Genomic DNA, 19295 nt, shown 5'->3' on the forward strand with positions numbered 1-19295 from the left:
TCTGAATAGGCTACATGTCATATTAAACAGCATATAAACACTCTGAATAGGATACATGTCATATTAAACAGCATATAAACACTCTGAATAGACTACATGTCATATTAAACACCATATAAACACTCTGAATAGGATACATGTCATATTAAACAGCATATAAACACTCTGAATAGACTACATGTCATATTAAACACCATATAAACACTCTGAATAGGATACATGTCATATTAAACTGTATATAAACACTCTGAATAGACTACATGTCATATTAAACAGCATATAAACACTCTGAATAGGATACATGTCATATTAAACAGCATATAAACACTCTGAATAGGATACATGTCATATTAAACACCATATAAACACTCTGAATAGGATACAAGTCATATTAAACAGCATATAAACACTCTGAATAGACTACATGTCGTATTAAACACCATATAAACACTCTGAATAGGATACAAGTCATATTAAACACCATATAAACACTATGAATAGGCTACATGTCATATTAAACAGTATATAAACACTCTGAATAGGATACATGTCATATTAAACACCATATAAACACTCTGAATAGGCTACATGTCATATTAAACACCATATAAACACTCTGAATAGGATACATGTCATATTAAACACCATATAAACACTCTGAATAGGATACATGTCATATTAAACACCATATAAACACTCTGAATAGGATACATGTCATATTAAACAGTATATAAACACTCTGAATAGGATACATGTCATATTAAACAGTATATAAACACTCTGAATAGGATACATGTCATATTAAACAGTATATAAACACTCTGAATAGGCTACATGTCATATTAAACACCATATAAACACTCTGAATAGGATACATGTCATATTAAACAGTATATAAACACTCTGAATAGGATACATGTCATATTAAACACCATATAAACACTCTGAATAGGATACATGTCATATTAAACACCATATAAACACTCTGAATAGGATACATGTCATATTAAACAGTATATAAACACTCTGAATAGGATACATGTCATATTAAACACCATATAAACACTCTGAATAGGATACATGTCATATTAAACAGTATATAAACACTCTGAATAGGTTACATGTCATATTAAAAGGTATATAAACACTCTGAATAGGATACATGTCATATTAAACAGTATATATACACTCTGAATAGGTTACATGTCATATTAAACAGCATATAAACACTCTGAATAGGATACATGTCATATTAAACAGCATATAAACACTGACTAGGATACATGTCATATTAAACAGTATATAAACACTCTGAATAGGATACATGTCATATTAAACTGTATATAAACACTCTGAATAGGATACATGTCATATTAAACAGCATATAAACATCTGAATAGGATACATGTCATATTAAACACCATATAAACACTCTGAATAGGATACATGTCATATTAAACACCATATAAACACTCTGAATAGGATACATGTCATATTAAACACCATATAAACACTCTGAATAGGATACATGTCATATTAAACACCATATAAACACTCTGAATAGGCTACATGTCATATTAAACACCATATAAACACTCTGAATAGGATACATGTCATATTAAACACCATATAAACACTCTGAATAGGATACATGTCATATTAAACACCATATAAACACTCTGAATAGGATACATGTCATATTAAACAGTATATAAACACTCTGAATAGGATACATGTCATATTAAACAGTATATAAACACTCTGAATAGGATACATGTCATATTAAACAGTATATAAACACTCTGAATAGGCTACATGTCATATTAAACACCATATAAACACTCTGAATAGGATACATGTCATATTAAACAGTATATAAACACTCTGAATAGGATACATGTCATATTAAACACCATATAAACACTCTGAATAGGATACATGTCATATTAAACACCATATAAACACTCTGAATAGGATACATGTCATATTAAACAGTATATAAACACTCTGAATAGGATACATGTCATATTAAACACCATATAAACACTCTGAATAGGATACATGTCATATTAAACAGTATATAAACACTCTGAATAGGTTACATGTCATATTAAAAGGTATATAAACACTCTGAATAGGATACATGTCATATTAAACAGTATATATACACTCTGAATAGGTTACATGTCATATTAAACAGCATATAAACACTCTGAATAGGATACATGTCATATTAAACAGCATATAAACACTGACTAGGATACATGTCATATTAAACAGTATATAAACACTCTGAATAGGATACATGTCATATTAAACTGTATATAAACACTCTGAATAGGATACATGTCATATTAAACAGCATATAAACATCTGAATAGGATACATGTCATATTAAACACCATATAAACACTCTGAATAGGATACATGTCATATTAAACACCATATAAACACTCTGAATAGGATACATGTCATATTAAACAGTATATAAACACTCTGAATAGGTTACATGTCATATTAAACAGTATATAAACACTCTGAATAGGATACATGTCATATTAAACAGTATATAAACACTCTGAATAGGATACATGTCATATTAAACAACATATAAACACTCTGAATAGGATACATGTCATATTAAACAGTATATAAACACTCTGAATAGGCTACATGTTAAACAACATATAAACACTCTGAATAGGATACATGTCATATTAAACAGCATATAAACACTCTGAATAGGATACATGTCATATTAAACACCATATAAACACTCTGAATAGGATACATGTCATATTAAACAGTATATAAACACTCTGAATAGGCTACATGTCATATTAAACACCATATAAACACTCTGAATAGGCTACATGTCATATTAAACACCATATAAACACTCTGAATAAGATACATGTCATATTAAACAGCATATAAACACTCTGAATAGGATACATGTCATATTAAACAGTATATAAACACTCTGAATAGGCTACATGTCATATTAAACAGTATATAAACACTCTGAATAGGATACATGTCATATTAAACAACATATAAACACTGACTAGGATACATGTCATATTAAACAGTATATAAACACTCTGAATAGGCTACATGTCATATTAAACACCATATAAACACTCTGAATAGGATACATGTCATATTAAACAGCATATAAACACTCTGAATAGGATACATGTCATATTAAACAGTATATAAACACTCTGAATAGGCTACATGTCATATTAAACAGCATATAAACACTCTGAATAGGATACATGTCATATTAAACAGCATATAAACACTCTGAATAGACTACATGTCATATTAAACACCATATAAACACTCTGAATAGGATACATGTCATATTAAACAGCATATAAACACTCTGAATAGACTACATGTCATATTAAACACCATATAAACACTCTGAATAGGATACATGTCATATTAAACTGTATATAAACACTCTGAATAGACTACATGTCATATTAAACAGCATATAAACACTCTGAATAGGATACATGTCATATTAAACAGCATATAAACACTCTGAATAGGATACATGTCATATTAAACACCATATAAACACTCTGAATAGGATACAAGTCATATTAAACACCATATAAACACTATGAATAGGCTACATGTCATATTAAACAGTATATAAACACTCTGAATAGGATACATGTCATATTAAACAACATATAAACACTCTGAATAGGATACATGTCATATTAAACACCATATAAACACTCTGAATAGGATACATGTCATATTAAACAGTATATAAACACTCTGAATAGGCTACATGTCATATTAAACAGTATATAAACACTCTGAATAGGCTACATGTCATATTAAACACCATATAAACACTCTGAATAGGATACATGTCATATTAAACAGCATATAAACACTCTGAATAGGATACATGTCATATTAAACAGTATATAAACACTCTGAATAGGCTACATGTCATATTAAACAGCATATAAACACTCTGAATAGGATACATGTCATATTAAACAGTATATAAACACTCTGAATAGGCTACATGTCATATTAAACACCATATAAACACTCTGAATAGGATACATGTCATATTAAACACCATATAAACACTCTGAATAGGATACATGTCATATTAAACACCATATAAACACTCTGAATAGGCTACATGTCATATTAAACACCATATAAACACTCTGAATAGGATACATGTCATATTAAACACCATATAAACACTCTGAATAGGATACATGTCATATTAAACAGTATATAAACACTCTGAATAGGATACATGTCATATTAAACAGTATATAAACACTCTGAATAGGATACATGTCATATTAAACACCATATAAACACTGACTAGGATACATGTCATATTAAACAGTATGTAAACACTTTAAATAGGTCAGGATCCAGACAGGGAGTCTAAATAAATGATTTTGGCTATATTATTTAAATTATTTCAAGGCTATAGCTTATGAACATTACAGCGCTCAGCATTTAAACAACATTTTGTTGTATTAAATCATTAAATCATTATAAATTGCACAAATAGGCTATGACTTTGCTGCACTGTGGGAACTAGAAACACAAGCATTTCACTACACCTGCAATAGCATCTGCTAAACACATGTATGTGGCCAATAAAATGTGATTTGATTTGACTTACGAGAATTAAATACACATTTAATGAAATTCCTTTATTAGGTTCAGTCTACAGTGCCTTTGAAGAATTCACTTTTAGAAACACATGTTTGGCCAGAGTCTGTGGCTTCAGGCTCATGAGATGGTGTCTGGAGAGCAGGCCAGCAGGGGTGGAAATCCTCTCCTCACTGGCAGAGCCGCTGGGGATGATAAACATCCTCCAGGCCACTCTTACCAGGCTGGGCAGGGATGATAAACATCCTCCGGGCCACTCTTACCAGGCTGGGCAGGGATGATAAACATCCTCCGGGCCACTCTTGCCAGGCTGGGCAGGGATGATAAACATCCTCCGGGCCACTCTTACCAGGCTGGGCAGGGATGATAAACATCCTCCGGGCCACTCTTACCAGGCTGGGCAGGGATGATAAACATCCTCCGGGCCACTCTTACCAGGCTGGGCAGGGATGATAAACATCCTCCGGGCCACTCTTACCAGGCAGGGATGATAAACATCCTCCGGGCCACTCTTGCCAGGCTGGGCAGGGATGATAAACATCCTCCGGGCCGCTCTTACCAGGCTGGGCAGGGATGATAAACATCCTCCGGGCCGCTCTTACCAGGCTGGGCAGGGATGATAAACATCCTCCGGGCCGCTCTTACCAGGCAGGGATGATAAACATCCTCCGGGCCACTCTTGCCAGGCTGGGCAGGGATGATAAACATCCTCCGGGCCGCTCTTACCATGCAGGGATGATAAACATCCTCCGGGCCACTCTTGCCAGGCTGGGCAGGGATGATAAACATCCTCCGGGCCACTCTTACCAGGCTGGGCAGGGATGATAAACATCCTCCGGGCCACTCTTACCAGGCTGGACAGGGATGATAAACATCCTCCGGGCCACTCTTGCCAGGCTGGGCAGGGATGATAAACATCCTCCGGGCCACTCTTACCAGGCTGGGCAGGGATGATAAACATCCTCCGGGCCACTCTTACCAGGCTGGGCAGGGATGATAAACATCCTCCGGGCCACTCTTACCAGGCTGGACAGGGATGATAAACATCCTCCGGGCCACTCTTACCAGGCTGGACAGGGATGATAAACATCCTCCGGGCCACTCTTACCAGGCTGGGCAGGGATGATAAACATCCTCCGGGCCGCTCTTACCAGGCTGGGCAGGGATGATAAACATCCTCCGGGCCACTCTTGCCAGGCTGGGCAGGGATGATAAACATCCTCCGGGCCACTCTTACCAGGCTGGGCAGGGATGATAAACATCCTCCGGGCCGCTCTTACCAGGCTGGGCAGGAATGATAAACATCCTCCGGGCCGCTCTTACCAGGCTGGGCAGGGATGATAAACATCCTCCGGGCCACTCTTACCAGGCTGGGCAGGGATGATAAACATCCTCCGGGCCACTCTTACCAGGCTGGGCAGGGATGATAAACATCCTCCGGGCCACTCTTACCAGGCTGGGCAGGGATGATAAACATCCTCCGGGCCACTCTTACCAGGCTGGGCAGGGATGATAAACATCCTCCGGGCCACTCTTGCCAGGCTGGGCAGGGATGATAAACATCCTCCGGGCCACTCTTACCAGGCTGGGCAGGGATGATAAACATCCTCCGGGCCACTCTTGCCAGGCTGGGCAGGGATGATAAACATCCTCCGGGCCACTCTTGCCATGCTGGGCAGGGATGCTGAGTTGTTTTTAAAAAAAATTATAGGTAGGCCTAAAGGTTTTCAGGCAAAATAACCCAATCAAACCGGAAAGCTCCCTGAAAGAGGTAATATGCCAGGCCTATTGGGCCAAAATCAGTTATGGCCTATTGTATAGATAAGAGAACAAAAATGAAAGAAACTTTTAAGAGATCTGAATTTTTTGTTCATAAATGCTTTGCTACAATGACACACTTAGTTATCTACCTACCTCATTCCTTTCTGTTAGCATGTGCACACAGTACACCATCATGCTTTCAGGATAGGTGTCTTTTCAGATTCCACGTGATTCTTTAGTTGTGGACACTACATCACCACACTCCCTCTCTTGCTCTTGGTTCCTTCTCATCTTTGTAAGTCACCTTGATTTAACACCTGTGTGTTTTATCAGTTTCTTTATGAAAATATTTAGTGAACTCCATGACAGTAGCTAAAGCAAGGGGCTATAGCAGCACACAAGTAGACGATACAGATGCATGCTGGGACGGGCATTCCCTGAGCTCATGTAGTGTGCGCTCCAGCCTTTGGGAAACTCGCCCCGCGCTCCAGTCAAATTGGACACCCTCCACTCCTCGCTCCACTCCTCGCTCCAGCTCCTCGCTCCAGCTCCTCGCTCCACTACTCGCTCCAGCTCCTCGCTCCACTCCTCGCTCCACTCCTCGCTCCAGCTCCTCGCTCCAGCTCCTCGTTTCACTCGACTGACGTTCTCTGGTTCCAGTCAGCTGTTTGGCAACAGATACATATGTGCCCCTATATCTATGTACTAATGGTTCCATCCAGACGTATATTTGTGTGTTTCCTCATCTCAGGTGTACGGTGCAGCCATCCAGTTCTACGAGCCCTACTCCCAGGACTGTCTGACCGACCAGCAGCGCTCTCAGCTGGGTCTGCCGGGGCTGGACCACGGGCCCTCTTCCCCAGCCACTTCCCCATCCACCCCAGCTCCGGGCCCCAGGGCGTTACACACCAACAAGTGTATCTGTTTGCTGTCTCACTGGCCCTTCTTTGACGCCTTCCGCAAGTTCCTCACCTTCCTCTATCGATACTCCATCTCTGGACCTCACACCCTGCCCATCGAGAAGTGAGCACCGTGTGAATTATATCTATTATGACACAGCAGACATTTGTGGTATCAACTGCAGCACTTGAACCCATTGGCCTTGGTGTTGCTAGGACCATGCTGAGCCACTGTCCTTTTTAAGTGCACAGTGTTGTCAGTGACCCTGTATGACACTGCCTGTGTTATCTGACAGCTCTGTATAGGACAGGCACCATACCCAGGCACTTTGTACATAGATATACTGTAGACACAGTCCCTAGAAGATTGAACAATTCCAAATGGTTTCCAGTCCACTAAATAAACACCAGAGGCTATGTTTATATCAAGTGTTTGCCGACACAGTTCAACAGGCCATTGTTTTGGTCAGGTGGCAGTGTAGTGGCAGAACTCTATGTAAATCTACCCCCCTGTCCCAGACGGTGTGATGACAGATTAGGCTCACCTCCTCCTCAGGGTTATTTCTGACCTCATATCTTGTAATTCTTCTTCTTCTTCCTGTCAGGCACATCTCCCACTTCATGCACAAGGTCCCCTTCCCCTCCTCCCAGAGGCCCAGGATACTGGTGCAGGTGAGTTAAGGCCTCCATGGTTCTGGCTGCCATGTATGTCTGTGGTTTCTGTCAGTGTGTGTCTCTGTTCACTACTAAACCATGTCTGACTCTGTCTTGATCATATTCACCATTCTTTTAATAGTGTTTTTATCAAAGTTCTTTACATTGTATTGAGGTAACGTACCCCTTCTAGCACCAATCTCTGGCAACAGAGACACTACTGGTTATATGGGAGCCATTTTGTGCCAGACCTGTCCCCACCACACTATACCTGTAGTAATGTGTTGACATTCCCCAGCTCTCTCCTCACGACAGCCTGATGTTGAGCCAGCCTGTGTCATCCCCTCTACCACTCAGGTAAGACAGGTATCATATACACTGACTGTACAAAACATTATGAACACCTTCCTAATATTGACTTGCACGACCCCCTTCCCCCCTTTTGCCCTAAATTTGTCGTGGTATGGACTTTACACTCCAATGCTTCCCACAGTTGTGTCAAGTTGGCAGGATGTCCATTGTGTGGTGGACCATTCTTGATACACACAGGAAATTGTTGAGCGTGAAAACTCCAGCGGTGTTGCTGTTCTTGACACACTCAAACCGATGCTCCTGGCACCTACTACCATACCCCGTTCAAAGGAACTTAAATCTTTTGTCTTGTCCATTCACCCTCTGAATGGCACACATACACAATCCATGTCTAAATTATCTTTAACCTGTCTCCTCCCCCTCATCTACACTGATTGAAGTGGATTTAACAGGTGTATATCATAATAAGAACAGTAGTGGTCCTATAGCAGTACCTTGAGGAACTCCAAAACATACCTTTAGATTGGTTTAAAGAATTGAACGAAGGTTTGGTGACTGCTGGTGAAGTTCATGGTATTAGTTATGGTATGATTAATTGATGGTATGGATGGTTATTTTATGGTATTAGTTATGGTATGATTATTTTATGGTATGGTTAATTTGATGGTATTAGTTATGGTATGGTTAATGTATGGTATTAGTTATGGTATGGTTAATGTATGGTATTAGTTATGGTATGGTTATTGTATGGTATTAGTTATGGTATGGTTAATGTATGGTATTAGTTATGGTATGGTTAATTTATGGTATTAGTTATGGTATGGTTAATGTATGGTATTAGTTATGGTATGGTTAATGTATAGTATTAGTTATGGTATGGTTATTGTATGGTATTAGTTATGGTATGGTTAATGTATGGTATTAGTTATGGTATGGTTAATGTATGGTATTAGTTATGGTATGGTTAATGTATGGTATTAGTTATGGTATGGTTATTGTATGGTATTAGTTATGGTATGGTTAATGTATGGTATTAGTTATGGTATGGTTAATGTATGGTATGTGTTATGATAGTGATGTAGTGTGTTAATCTCTTCTATGGCTGTGCTCCAGTGGTGGTCGGTTCTCCATACTGCTGCAGAACCTCGGTCCGGAGAACGCTATAACGCTCCTGGTGTTTGCTGTGACAGAACATAAGATCCTGGTCCACTCTCTACGGCCCGCTGTTCTGACCAGTGTCACTGAGGCTCTGGTGGCTGTGAGTACCTCAGATATCAGCTGTTTAACACTATAGTACCTCAGATATCAGCTGTTTAACACTATAGTACCTCAGATATCAGCTGTTTAACACTATAGTACCGCAGATATCAGCTGTTTAACACTATAGTACCTCAAATATCAGTTGTTTAACACTTTCACTATAGTACCTCAGATATCAGCTGTTTAACACTATAGTACCTCAGATATCAGCTGTTTAACACTATAGTACCTCAGATATCAGCTGTTTAACACTTTCACTATAGAACCTCAGATATCAGATGTTTAATGCTATAATACCTCAGATATCAGCTGTTTAACACTATAATACCTCAGATATCAGCTGTTTAACACTATAATACCTCAGATATCAGCTGTTTAACACTATAATACCTCAGATATCAGCTGTTTAACAGTATAGTACCTCAAATATCAGTTGTTTAACACTCGCTATAGTACCTCATATCAGTTGTTTAACACTATAGTACCTCAGATATCAGCTGTTTAACACTATAGTACCTCAGATATCAGCTGTTTAACACTTTCACTATAGAACCTCAGATATCAGCTGTTTAACACTTTCACTATAGTACCTCAGATATCAGTAGTATAAATCTTTAGGACTTTTAGTAGTAGCTTGTGGTTTTAGTAAGTAGTTTAAATAATTAGCTATGGCAGTTTGATAGTAGGGTTTAAATAATTAGCTATGGCAGTTTGATAGTAGGGTTTAAATAATTAGCTATGGCAGTTTGTTAGTAGGGTTTAAATAATTAGCTATGGCAGTTTGATAGTAGGGTTTAAATAATTAGCTATGACAGTTTGGTAGTAGGGTTTAAATAATTAGCTATGACAGTTTGATAGTAGGGTTTAAATAGCTATGGCAGTTTGATAGTAGGGTTTAAATAATTAGCTATGGCAGTTTGATAGTAGGGTTTAAATAATTAGCTATGACAGTTTGTTAGTAGGGTTTAAATAATTAGCTATGGCAGTTTGATAGTAGGGTTTAAATAATTAGCTATGGCAGTTTGATAGTAGGGTTTAAATAATTAGCTATGGCAGTTTGATAGTAGGGTTTAAATAATTAGCTATGGCAGTTTGATAGTAGGGTTTAAATAATTAGCTATGACAGTTTGTTAGTAGGGTTGAAATAATTAGCTATGGCAGTTTGATAGTAGGGTTTAAATAATTAGCTATGGCAGTTTGATAGTAGGGTTTAAATAATTAGCTATGACAGTTTGATAGTAGGGTTTAAATAATTAGCTATGGCAGTTTGATAGTAGGGTTTAAATAATTAGCTATGGCAGTTGTTAGTAGGGTTTAAATAATTAGCTATGGCAGTTTGATAGTAGGGTTTAAATAATTAGCTATGGCAGTTTGATAGTAGGGTTTAAATAATTAGCTATGGCAGTTGTTAGTAGGGTTTAAATAATTATCTATGGCAGTTGTTAGTAGGGTTTAAATAATTAGCTATGGCAGTTTGATAGTAGGGTTTAAATAATTAGCTATGGCAGTTTGTTAGTAGGGTTTAAATAATTCGCTATGGCAGTTTGATAGTAGGGTTTAAATAGCTATGGCAGTTTGATAGTAGGGTTTAAATAATTAGCTATGGCAGTTTGTTAGTAGGGTTTAAATAATTAGCTATGGCAGTTTGATAGTATTTTTAGTAGTAGCTAAGCAATTGCCTCTCGGTTTTGACAGTAGTTTTAAAGGTTCAGTTTCCTGATTTGACCTCCCTCCCTCCCTCTCTTTCTCTCCTCCTCAGATGATCTTCCCATTCCACTGGCCGTGTCCGTACATCCCTCTGTGCCCGCTGGCCCTGGCAGGAGTCCTCTCTGCCCCCTGCCCCTTCATCGTGGGTGTCGACTCACGCTACTTTGACCTTTACGACCCTCCGCTGGACGTCAGCTGTGTCGACCTCGACACAAACACCATCTCCCAGTAAGCACAGCTTCTTCTGACACAAACACCATCTCCCAGTAAGCATTGCGGCGACTACCAACCCCCTGTTGTGTAGTAGAATGGAATGGGATGGGATTAAATAGACTAAAGTTTTCTATCCATATAATGTGGAAATTCTCTTTTTTGAGGACAGATCCCCAACACAGCATTTATTTAATGTATCCTTTATTTAACAAGTCAGTTAAGAACACATTATTATTTTCAATGACAGCCTACCGGGGAACAGTGGGTTAACTGCCTTGTTCAGGGGCAGAACAACATATTTTTACCTTGTCAGCTCAGGGATTCGATCTTGCAACCTTCCGGTTACTAGTCCAACGCTCTAACCACTAGACTCTAACCACTAGGCTACCTGCTGCCCTTCGTGACTATAGCTTTCGGCTCAGTCCTCAATCAACTCTCACAGAATGACTCTCCAAGACTCTCCACTTAGCTAACGGGCTGAGAACAGTACAAGGTCAACCATAGTGAAGGTCCTCCATCCACTTAGCTAACGGGCTGAGAACAGTACAAGGTCAACCATAGTGAAGGTCCTCCATCCACTTAGCTAACGGGCTGAGAACAGTACAAGGTCAACCATAGTGAAGGTCCTCCATCCACTTAGCTAACGGGCTGAGAACAGTACAGGGTCAACCATAGTGAAGGTCCTCCATCCACTTAGCTAACGGGCTGAGAACAGTACAAGGTCAACCATAGTGAAGGTCCTCCATCCACTTAGCTAACGGGCTGAGAACAGTACAAGGTCAACCATAGTGAAGGTCCTCCATCCACTTAGCTAACGGGCTGAGAACAGTACAGGGTCAACCATAGTGAAGGTCCTCCATCCACTTAGCTAACGGGCTGAGAACAGTACAAGGTCAACCATAGTGAAGGTCCTCCATCCACTTAGCTAACGGGCTGAGAACAGTACAGGGTCAACCATAGTGAAGGTCCTCCATCCACTTAGCTAACGGGCTGAGAACAGTACAGGGTCAACCATAGTGAAGGTCCTCCATCCACTTAGCTAACGGGCTGAGAACAGTACAGGGTCAACCATAGTGAAGGTCCTCCATCCACTTAGCTAACGGGCTGAGAACAGTACAGGGTCAACCATAGTGAAGGTCCTCCATCCACTTAGCTAACGGGCTGAGAACAGTACAAGGTCAACCATAGTGAAGGTCCTCCATCCACTTAGCTAACGGGCTGAGAACAGTACAGGGTCAACCATAGTGAAGGTCCTCCATCCACTTAGCTAACGGGCTGAGAACAGTACAGGGTCAACCATAGTGAAGGTCCTCCATCCATTTAGCTAACGGGCTGAGAACAGTACAGGGTCAACCATAGTGAAGGTCCTCCATCCACTTAGCTAACGGGCTGAGAACAGTACAGGGTCAACCATAGTGAAGGTCCTCCATCCACTTAGCTAACGGGCTGAGAACAGTACAGGGTCAACCATAGTGAAGGTCCTCCATCCACTTAGCTAACGGGCTGAGAACAGTACAGGGTCAACCATAGTGAAGGTCCTCCATCCACTTAGCTAACGGGCTGAGAACAGTACAGGGTCAACCATAGTGAAGGTCCTCCATCCACTTAGCTAACGGGCTGAGAACAGTACAGGGTCAACCATAGTGAAGGTCCTCCATCCACTTAGCTAACGGGCTGAGAACAGTACAGGGTCAACCATAGTGAATGTCCTCCATCCACTTAGCTAACGGGCTGAGAACAGTACAGGGTCAACCATAGTGAAGGTCCTCCATCCACTTAGCTAACGGGCTGAGAACAGTACACGGTCAACCATAGTGAAGGTCCTCCATCCACTTAGCTAACGGGCTGAGAACAGTACAAGGTCAACCATAGTGAAGGTCCTCCATCCACTTAGCTAACGGGCTGAGAACAGTACAAGGTCAACCATAGTGAAGGTCCTCCATCCACTTAGCTAACGGGCTGAGAACAGTACAGGGTCAACCATAGTGAAGGTCCTCCATCCACTTAGCTAACGGGCTGAGAACAGTACAGGGTCAACCATAGTGAAGGTCCTCCATCCACTTAGCTAACGGGCTGAGAACTGTACAAGGTCAACCATAGTGAAGGTCCTCCATCCACTTAGCTAACGGGCTGAGAACAGTACAAGGTCAACCATAGTGAAGGTCCTCCATCCACTTAGCTAACGGGCTGAGAACAGTACAAGGTCAACCATAGTGAAGGTCCTCCATCCACTTAGCTAACGGGCTGAGAACAGTACAAGGTCAACCATAGTGAAGGTCCTCCATCCACTTAGCTAACGGGCTGAGAACAGTACAGGGTCAACCATAGTGAAGGTCCTCCATCCACTTAGCTAACGGGCTGAGAACAGTACAGGGTCAACCATAGTGAAGGTCCTCCATCCACTTAGCTAACGGGCTGAGAACAGTACAGGGTCAACCATAGTGAAGGTCCTCCATCCACTTAGCTAACGGGCTGAGAACAGTACAGGGTCAACCATAGTGAAGGTCCTCCATCCACTTAGCTAACGGGCTGAGAACAGTACAAGGTCAACCATAGTGAAGGTCCTCCATCCACTTAGCTAACGGGCTGAGAACAGTACAGGGTCAACCATAGTGAAGGGCCTCCATCCACTTAGCTAACGGGCTGAGAACAGTACAAGGTCAACCATAGTGAAGGTCCTCCATCCACTTAGCTAACGGGCTGAGAACAGTACAGGGTCAACCATAGTGAAGGTCCTCCATCCACTTAGCTAACGGGCTGAGAACAGTACAGGGTCAACCATAGTGAAGGTCCTCCATCCACTTAGCTAACGGGCTGAGAACAGTACAAGGTCAACCATAGTGAAGGTCCTCCATCCACTTAGCTAACGGGCTGAGAACAGTACAGGGTCAACCATAGTGAAGGTCCTCCATCCACTTAGCTAACGGGCTGAGAACAGTACAAGGTCAACCATAGTGAAGGTCCTCCATCCACTTAGCTAACGGGCTGAGAACAGTACAGGGTCAACCATAGTGAAGGTCCTCCATCCACTTAGCTAACGGGCTGAGAACAGTACAGGGTCAACCATAGTGAAGGTCCTCCATCCACTTAGCTAACGGGCTGAGAACAGTACAGGGTCAACCATAGTGAAGGTCCTCCATCCACTTAGCTAACGGGCTGAGAACAGTACAGGGTCAACCATAGTGAAGGTCCTCCATCCACTTAGCTAACGGGCTGAGAACAGTACAAGGTCAACCATAGTGAAGGTCCTCCATCCACTTAGCTAACGGGCTGAGAACAGTACAGGGTCAACCATAGTGAAGGTCCTCCATCCACTTAGCTAACGGGCTGAGAACAGTACAGGGTCAACCATAGTGAAGGTCCTCCATCCACTTAGCTAACGGGCTGAGAACAGTACAGGGTCAACCATAGTGAAGGTCCTCCATCCACTTAGCTAACGGGCTGAGAACAGTACAGGGTCAACCATAGTGAAGGTCCTCCATCCACTTAGCTAACGGGCTGAGAACAGTACAGGGTCAACCATAGTGAAGGTCCTCCATCCACTTAGCTAACGGGCTGAGAACAGTACAGGGTCAACCATAGTGAAGGTCCTCCATCCACTTAGCTAACGGGCTGAGAACAGTACAGGGTCAACCATAGTGAAGGTCCTCCATCCACTTAGCTAACGGGCTGAGAACAGTACAGGGTCAACCATAGTGAAGGTCCTCCATCCACTTAGCTAACGGGCTGAGAACAGTACAGGGTCAACCATAGTGAATGTCCTCCATCCACTTAGCTAACGGGCTGAGAACAGTACAGGGTCAACCATAGTGAATGTCCTCCATCCACTTAGCTAACGGGCTGAGAACAGTACACGGTCAACCATAGTGAAGGTCCTCCATCCACTTAGCTAACGGGCTGAGAACAGTACAGGGTCAACCATAGTGAAGGTCCTCCATCCACTTAGCTAACGGGCTGAGAACAGTACAGGGTCAACCATAGTGAAGGTCCTCCATCCACTTAGCTAACGGGCTGAGAACAGTACAGGGTCAACCATAGTGAAGGTCCTCCATCCACTTAGCTAACGGGCTGAGAACAGTACAGGGTCAACCATAGTGAAAGTCCTCCATCCACTTAGCTAACGGGCTGAGAACAGTACAGGGTCAACCATAGTGAAGGTCCTCCATCCACTTAGCTAACGGGCTGAGAACAGTACAGGGTCAACCATAGTGAAGGTCCTCCATCCACTTAGCTAACGGGCTGAGAACAGTACAGGGTCAACCATAGTGAAGGTCCTCCATCCACTTAGCTAACGGGCTGAGAACAGTACAGGGTCAACCATAGTGAAGGTCCTCCATCCACTTAGCTAACGGGCTGAGAACAGTACAGGGTCAACCATAGTGAAGGTCCTCCATCCACTTAGCTAACGGGCTGAGAACAGTACAGGGTCAACCATAGTGAAGGTCCTCCATCCACTTAGCTAACGGGCTGAGAACAGTACACGGTCAACCATAGTGAAGGTCCTCCATCCACTTAGCTAACGGGCTGAGAACAGTACAGGGTCAACCATAGTGAAGGTCCTCCATCCACTTAGCTAACGGGCTGAGAACAGTACAGGGTCAACCATAGTGAAGGTCCTCCATCCACTTAGCTAACGGGCTGAGAACAGTACAGGGTCAACCATAGTGAAGGTCCTCCATCCACTTAGCTAACGGGCTGAGAACAGTACAGGGTCAACCATAGTGAAGGTCCTCCATCCACTTAGCTAACGGGCTGAGAACAGTACAGGGTCAACCATAGTGAAGGTCCTCCAGCAACAAACATGTCAACCTTTTCTTTTTTCACTTTTTATAAACAAATGACTTCTCAGTTGAGACATATTCCTCAAGGTGGGCTGTAACCCAGTTGAGACAATATATTCCTCAAGGTGGGCTGTAACCCAGTTGAGACAGTATATTCCTCAAGGTGGGCTGTAGTCCAGTTGAGACATATTCCTCAAGGTGGGCTGTAGTCCAGTTGAGACATATTCCTCAAGGTGGGCTGTAGTCCAGTTGAGACATTATATTCCTCAAGGTGGGCTGTAGTCCAGTTGAGACAGTATATTCCTCAAGGTGGGCTGTAGTCCAGTTGAGACAGTATATTCCTCAAGGTGGGCTGTAACCCAGTTGAGACAGTATATTCCTCAAGGTGGGCTGTAGTCCAGTTGAGACATTATATTCCTCAAGGTGGGCTGTAGTCCAGTTGAGACATATTCCTCAAGGTGGGCTGTAGTCCAGTTGAGACATTATATTCCTCAAGGTGGGCTGTAGTCCAGTTGAGACATTATATTCCTCAAGGTGGGCTGTAGTCCAGTTGAGACAGTATATTCCTCAAGGTGGGCTGTAGTCCAGTTGAGACAGTATATTCCTTAAGGTGGGCTGTAGTCCAGTTGAGACAGTATATTCCTCAAGGTGGGCTGTGGAAGTGGTTTACATTGATGGCCTTTAATCGATGGTGAAGAAAATGAGACTGTAATGTGTCGTGTTTGGCCACTGTAGGTGTAATAATAATAGTATAATATATTCCATTTATCAGACGCTTTTATCCAAAGCTATTTACAGTCATGTATGCATCCATTTTCCGTATGGATCAAAGTTGAATCTGTTTCTGTGGTTCTGTGTCTCTAAGATCAGTCAGATATTTGGACCAGTCTTAGAGGCAGCAGTCTCGGGGTGGTGTCCAGCCCCTATCCACCGCCAGTGTTAGTTTTGGCCGAGGAGAGCTGACCGTGTGTTTCTCCTTCCAGCAACGAAGATAAGAGAGCCCTGACCTGGAAGATCCTGCCAAAGAAAGCCTGTAAAAACCTGATGAATGTGCTGAACAATCTCTACCAGCAACTGGTGGACGGTGAGTAGAGGACCATACTGTACTGTATGGATGGAGGACTAAAGATTTCACAATGAATAAACTGGGTCAAGTGTAGCCTGAGTTGCCAGATGTGACTCTGGTTCTGCCTTAGTTTGCTCCTTTAATATAACTAAGACAAAGGAGTTGGCAACAAAAAAAGATCTGGCATCCAAGCTAGATCAAGAACACTTTTTCATAAAACTCCTTTTCAAGGTCAACTTTGAAAGACTCTTTCAAGCTGATGTGTTTGACTCTCAGGTGTTCTTCTCTTCTGAATATGATGAGCCACTGTAGCGGTAGTGTAGGAGTACTTTACATGCAGCTTACAATCCATTCTCCAGTGTCTACTGGGTAGGAAATCAAACAGACGGTAGGTCATTCTTCTTCTTCTCTCCTCTTCCTCTGTAACAAAACCACCAGTTATTCATCTCTCTCTCTCTCTCTCTCTCTCTCTCTCTCTCTCTCGTCTCTGCATCTCTCTCTCTCGCTGCATCTCTCTCTCCCCCCTCTCTCTCCCCCCTCTCTCTCTCTCTCCCTACCTGTTCTATTTGTCTCCATTAGTTCAGTTGTGTTATTTATAACCCAGTCAATAAACCTGCTGCCTGCTTATTGAGAAATCAAATACAAATCTAATAATGTTACATTCTGAGACTCAGTGAGGCTGAAAATCTGTCCTGCCACTGCATTAGTGTTTAGGCTGGGAATATTGAACATCGATACAGCTTGGCAGAGTGACAAGCTGAGCCTTATCTTTAGGGACTTGTTTCTTAGAGGAAAACTAACTTCAATAGAGATTTAACTCTGTGTTATTTACACTTCATCTAGTTCAACAACAACCAGACAGAACCCAAACCCCACGTCATCAACTCAACTTTCATACAGACAGTCTTACTTGTTTTAAGTTGTGTTTTAAACTGTCTTCAACTGTGACAGGTAGTTAAACATAGCACAAAATATTAAGAACACCTTCCTAATATTATATTGCTTAAAAATCCTTCTTTAACCGGTCTTCTCCCCTTCATCTACACTGATTGAAGTGGATTTACCAAGGTACATCAGTAAGGGATCATAGCTTTCACCTGGTCAGTCTATGTCATGGAAGGAGCATGTGTTCATAATGTTTTGTCCACTCTGTGTATCTTCTAGGAGTGTTTTCCTCTATGTATCTCTGGAACTACATGAGAGATGCATCCCACATGGCTCCCTGTTCCCTATATAGTGCACTACATTAAGGAATATGGTGCCATTTGGGACAAACCCTATAAGATATGTAAACAAAAAACATATTTTCCATTGGTTCCCCCCAGATCAGCAGAACCAACAACCCTCTTTTCTATTGGTTCCCCGCAGATCAGCAGAACCAACAACCCTCTTTTCTATTGGTTCCCCCCAGGTCAGCAGAACCAACATCCCTCTTTTCTATTGGTTCCCTCTAGGTCAGCAGCGTCCTGATGGCCTATTGGAGCTGAGTATGAGTGATTGTACGGAGCTGGCCTGTGGGAAGAGCCTCCACAGCCTGGAGATGGAGATACAGGAAGCCTTCCTCAGGTTCATGGCGGCCATCTTGAAAGGCTACCGCTCATTCCTGAGACCCATCACCCAGGCCCCGTCTGAGAAGACTACTGACGCCTCCTCTCTCTTTGACCTGCAAGGTTAGTACCGGCTTGGTGTGTGTGTGTGTGTGTGTTTGTGTGAGTCTCTGTATGTGTGAGTCTCTGTGTGAGTCTGTGTGTCAGTCTCTAACTGTCGGTGTGTGTGTGTGTGTGTGTGTGTGTGTGTGTGTGTGTGTGTGTGTGTGTGTGTGTGTGTGTGTGTGTGTGTGTGTGAGAGAGAGTCTGTGTGTGTGTGTGTGTGTCTCTCTCTGTGTGTGTGTGTGTGTGTGTGTGTGTGTGTGTGTGTGTGTGTGTGTGTGTGTGTGTGTGTGTGTGTGTGTGTGTGTGTGTGTGT

General features: G+C 42.1%; 1 protein-coding gene across 10 annotated transcripts in view; it reads left to right on the top strand.

Annotated features, from left to right (window-relative positions):
- Positions 1–19295, top strand: part of LOC106587766 (C-myc promoter-binding protein) — a 265908-nt gene that overhangs the window by 141897 nt on the left and 104716 nt on the right. For all 10 annotated transcript variants that reach the window (XM_045709140.1, XM_045709144.1, XM_045709141.1 and 7 more), the window contains exons 6-12: positions 7190–7461; positions 7943–8009; positions 8290–8348; positions 9417–9561; positions 11323–11498; positions 17248–17348; positions 18785–19000. In XM_045709140.1, the coding sequence (XP_045565096.1) occupies positions 7190–7461; positions 7943–8009; positions 8290–8348; positions 9417–9561; positions 11323–11498; positions 17248–17348; positions 18785–19000 (1036 nt within the window). The remainder of the gene's footprint in view (positions 1–7189; positions 7462–7942; positions 8010–8289; positions 8349–9416; positions 9562–11322; positions 11499–17247; positions 17349–18784; positions 19001–19295) is intronic.

This window comes from Salmo salar, chromosome ssa26 (genome assembly GCF_905237065.1).
Source record: "Salmo salar chromosome ssa26, Ssal_v3.1, whole genome shotgun sequence".
Lineage (NCBI taxonomy): Eukaryota > Metazoa > Chordata > Actinopteri > Salmoniformes > Salmonidae > Salmo > Salmo salar.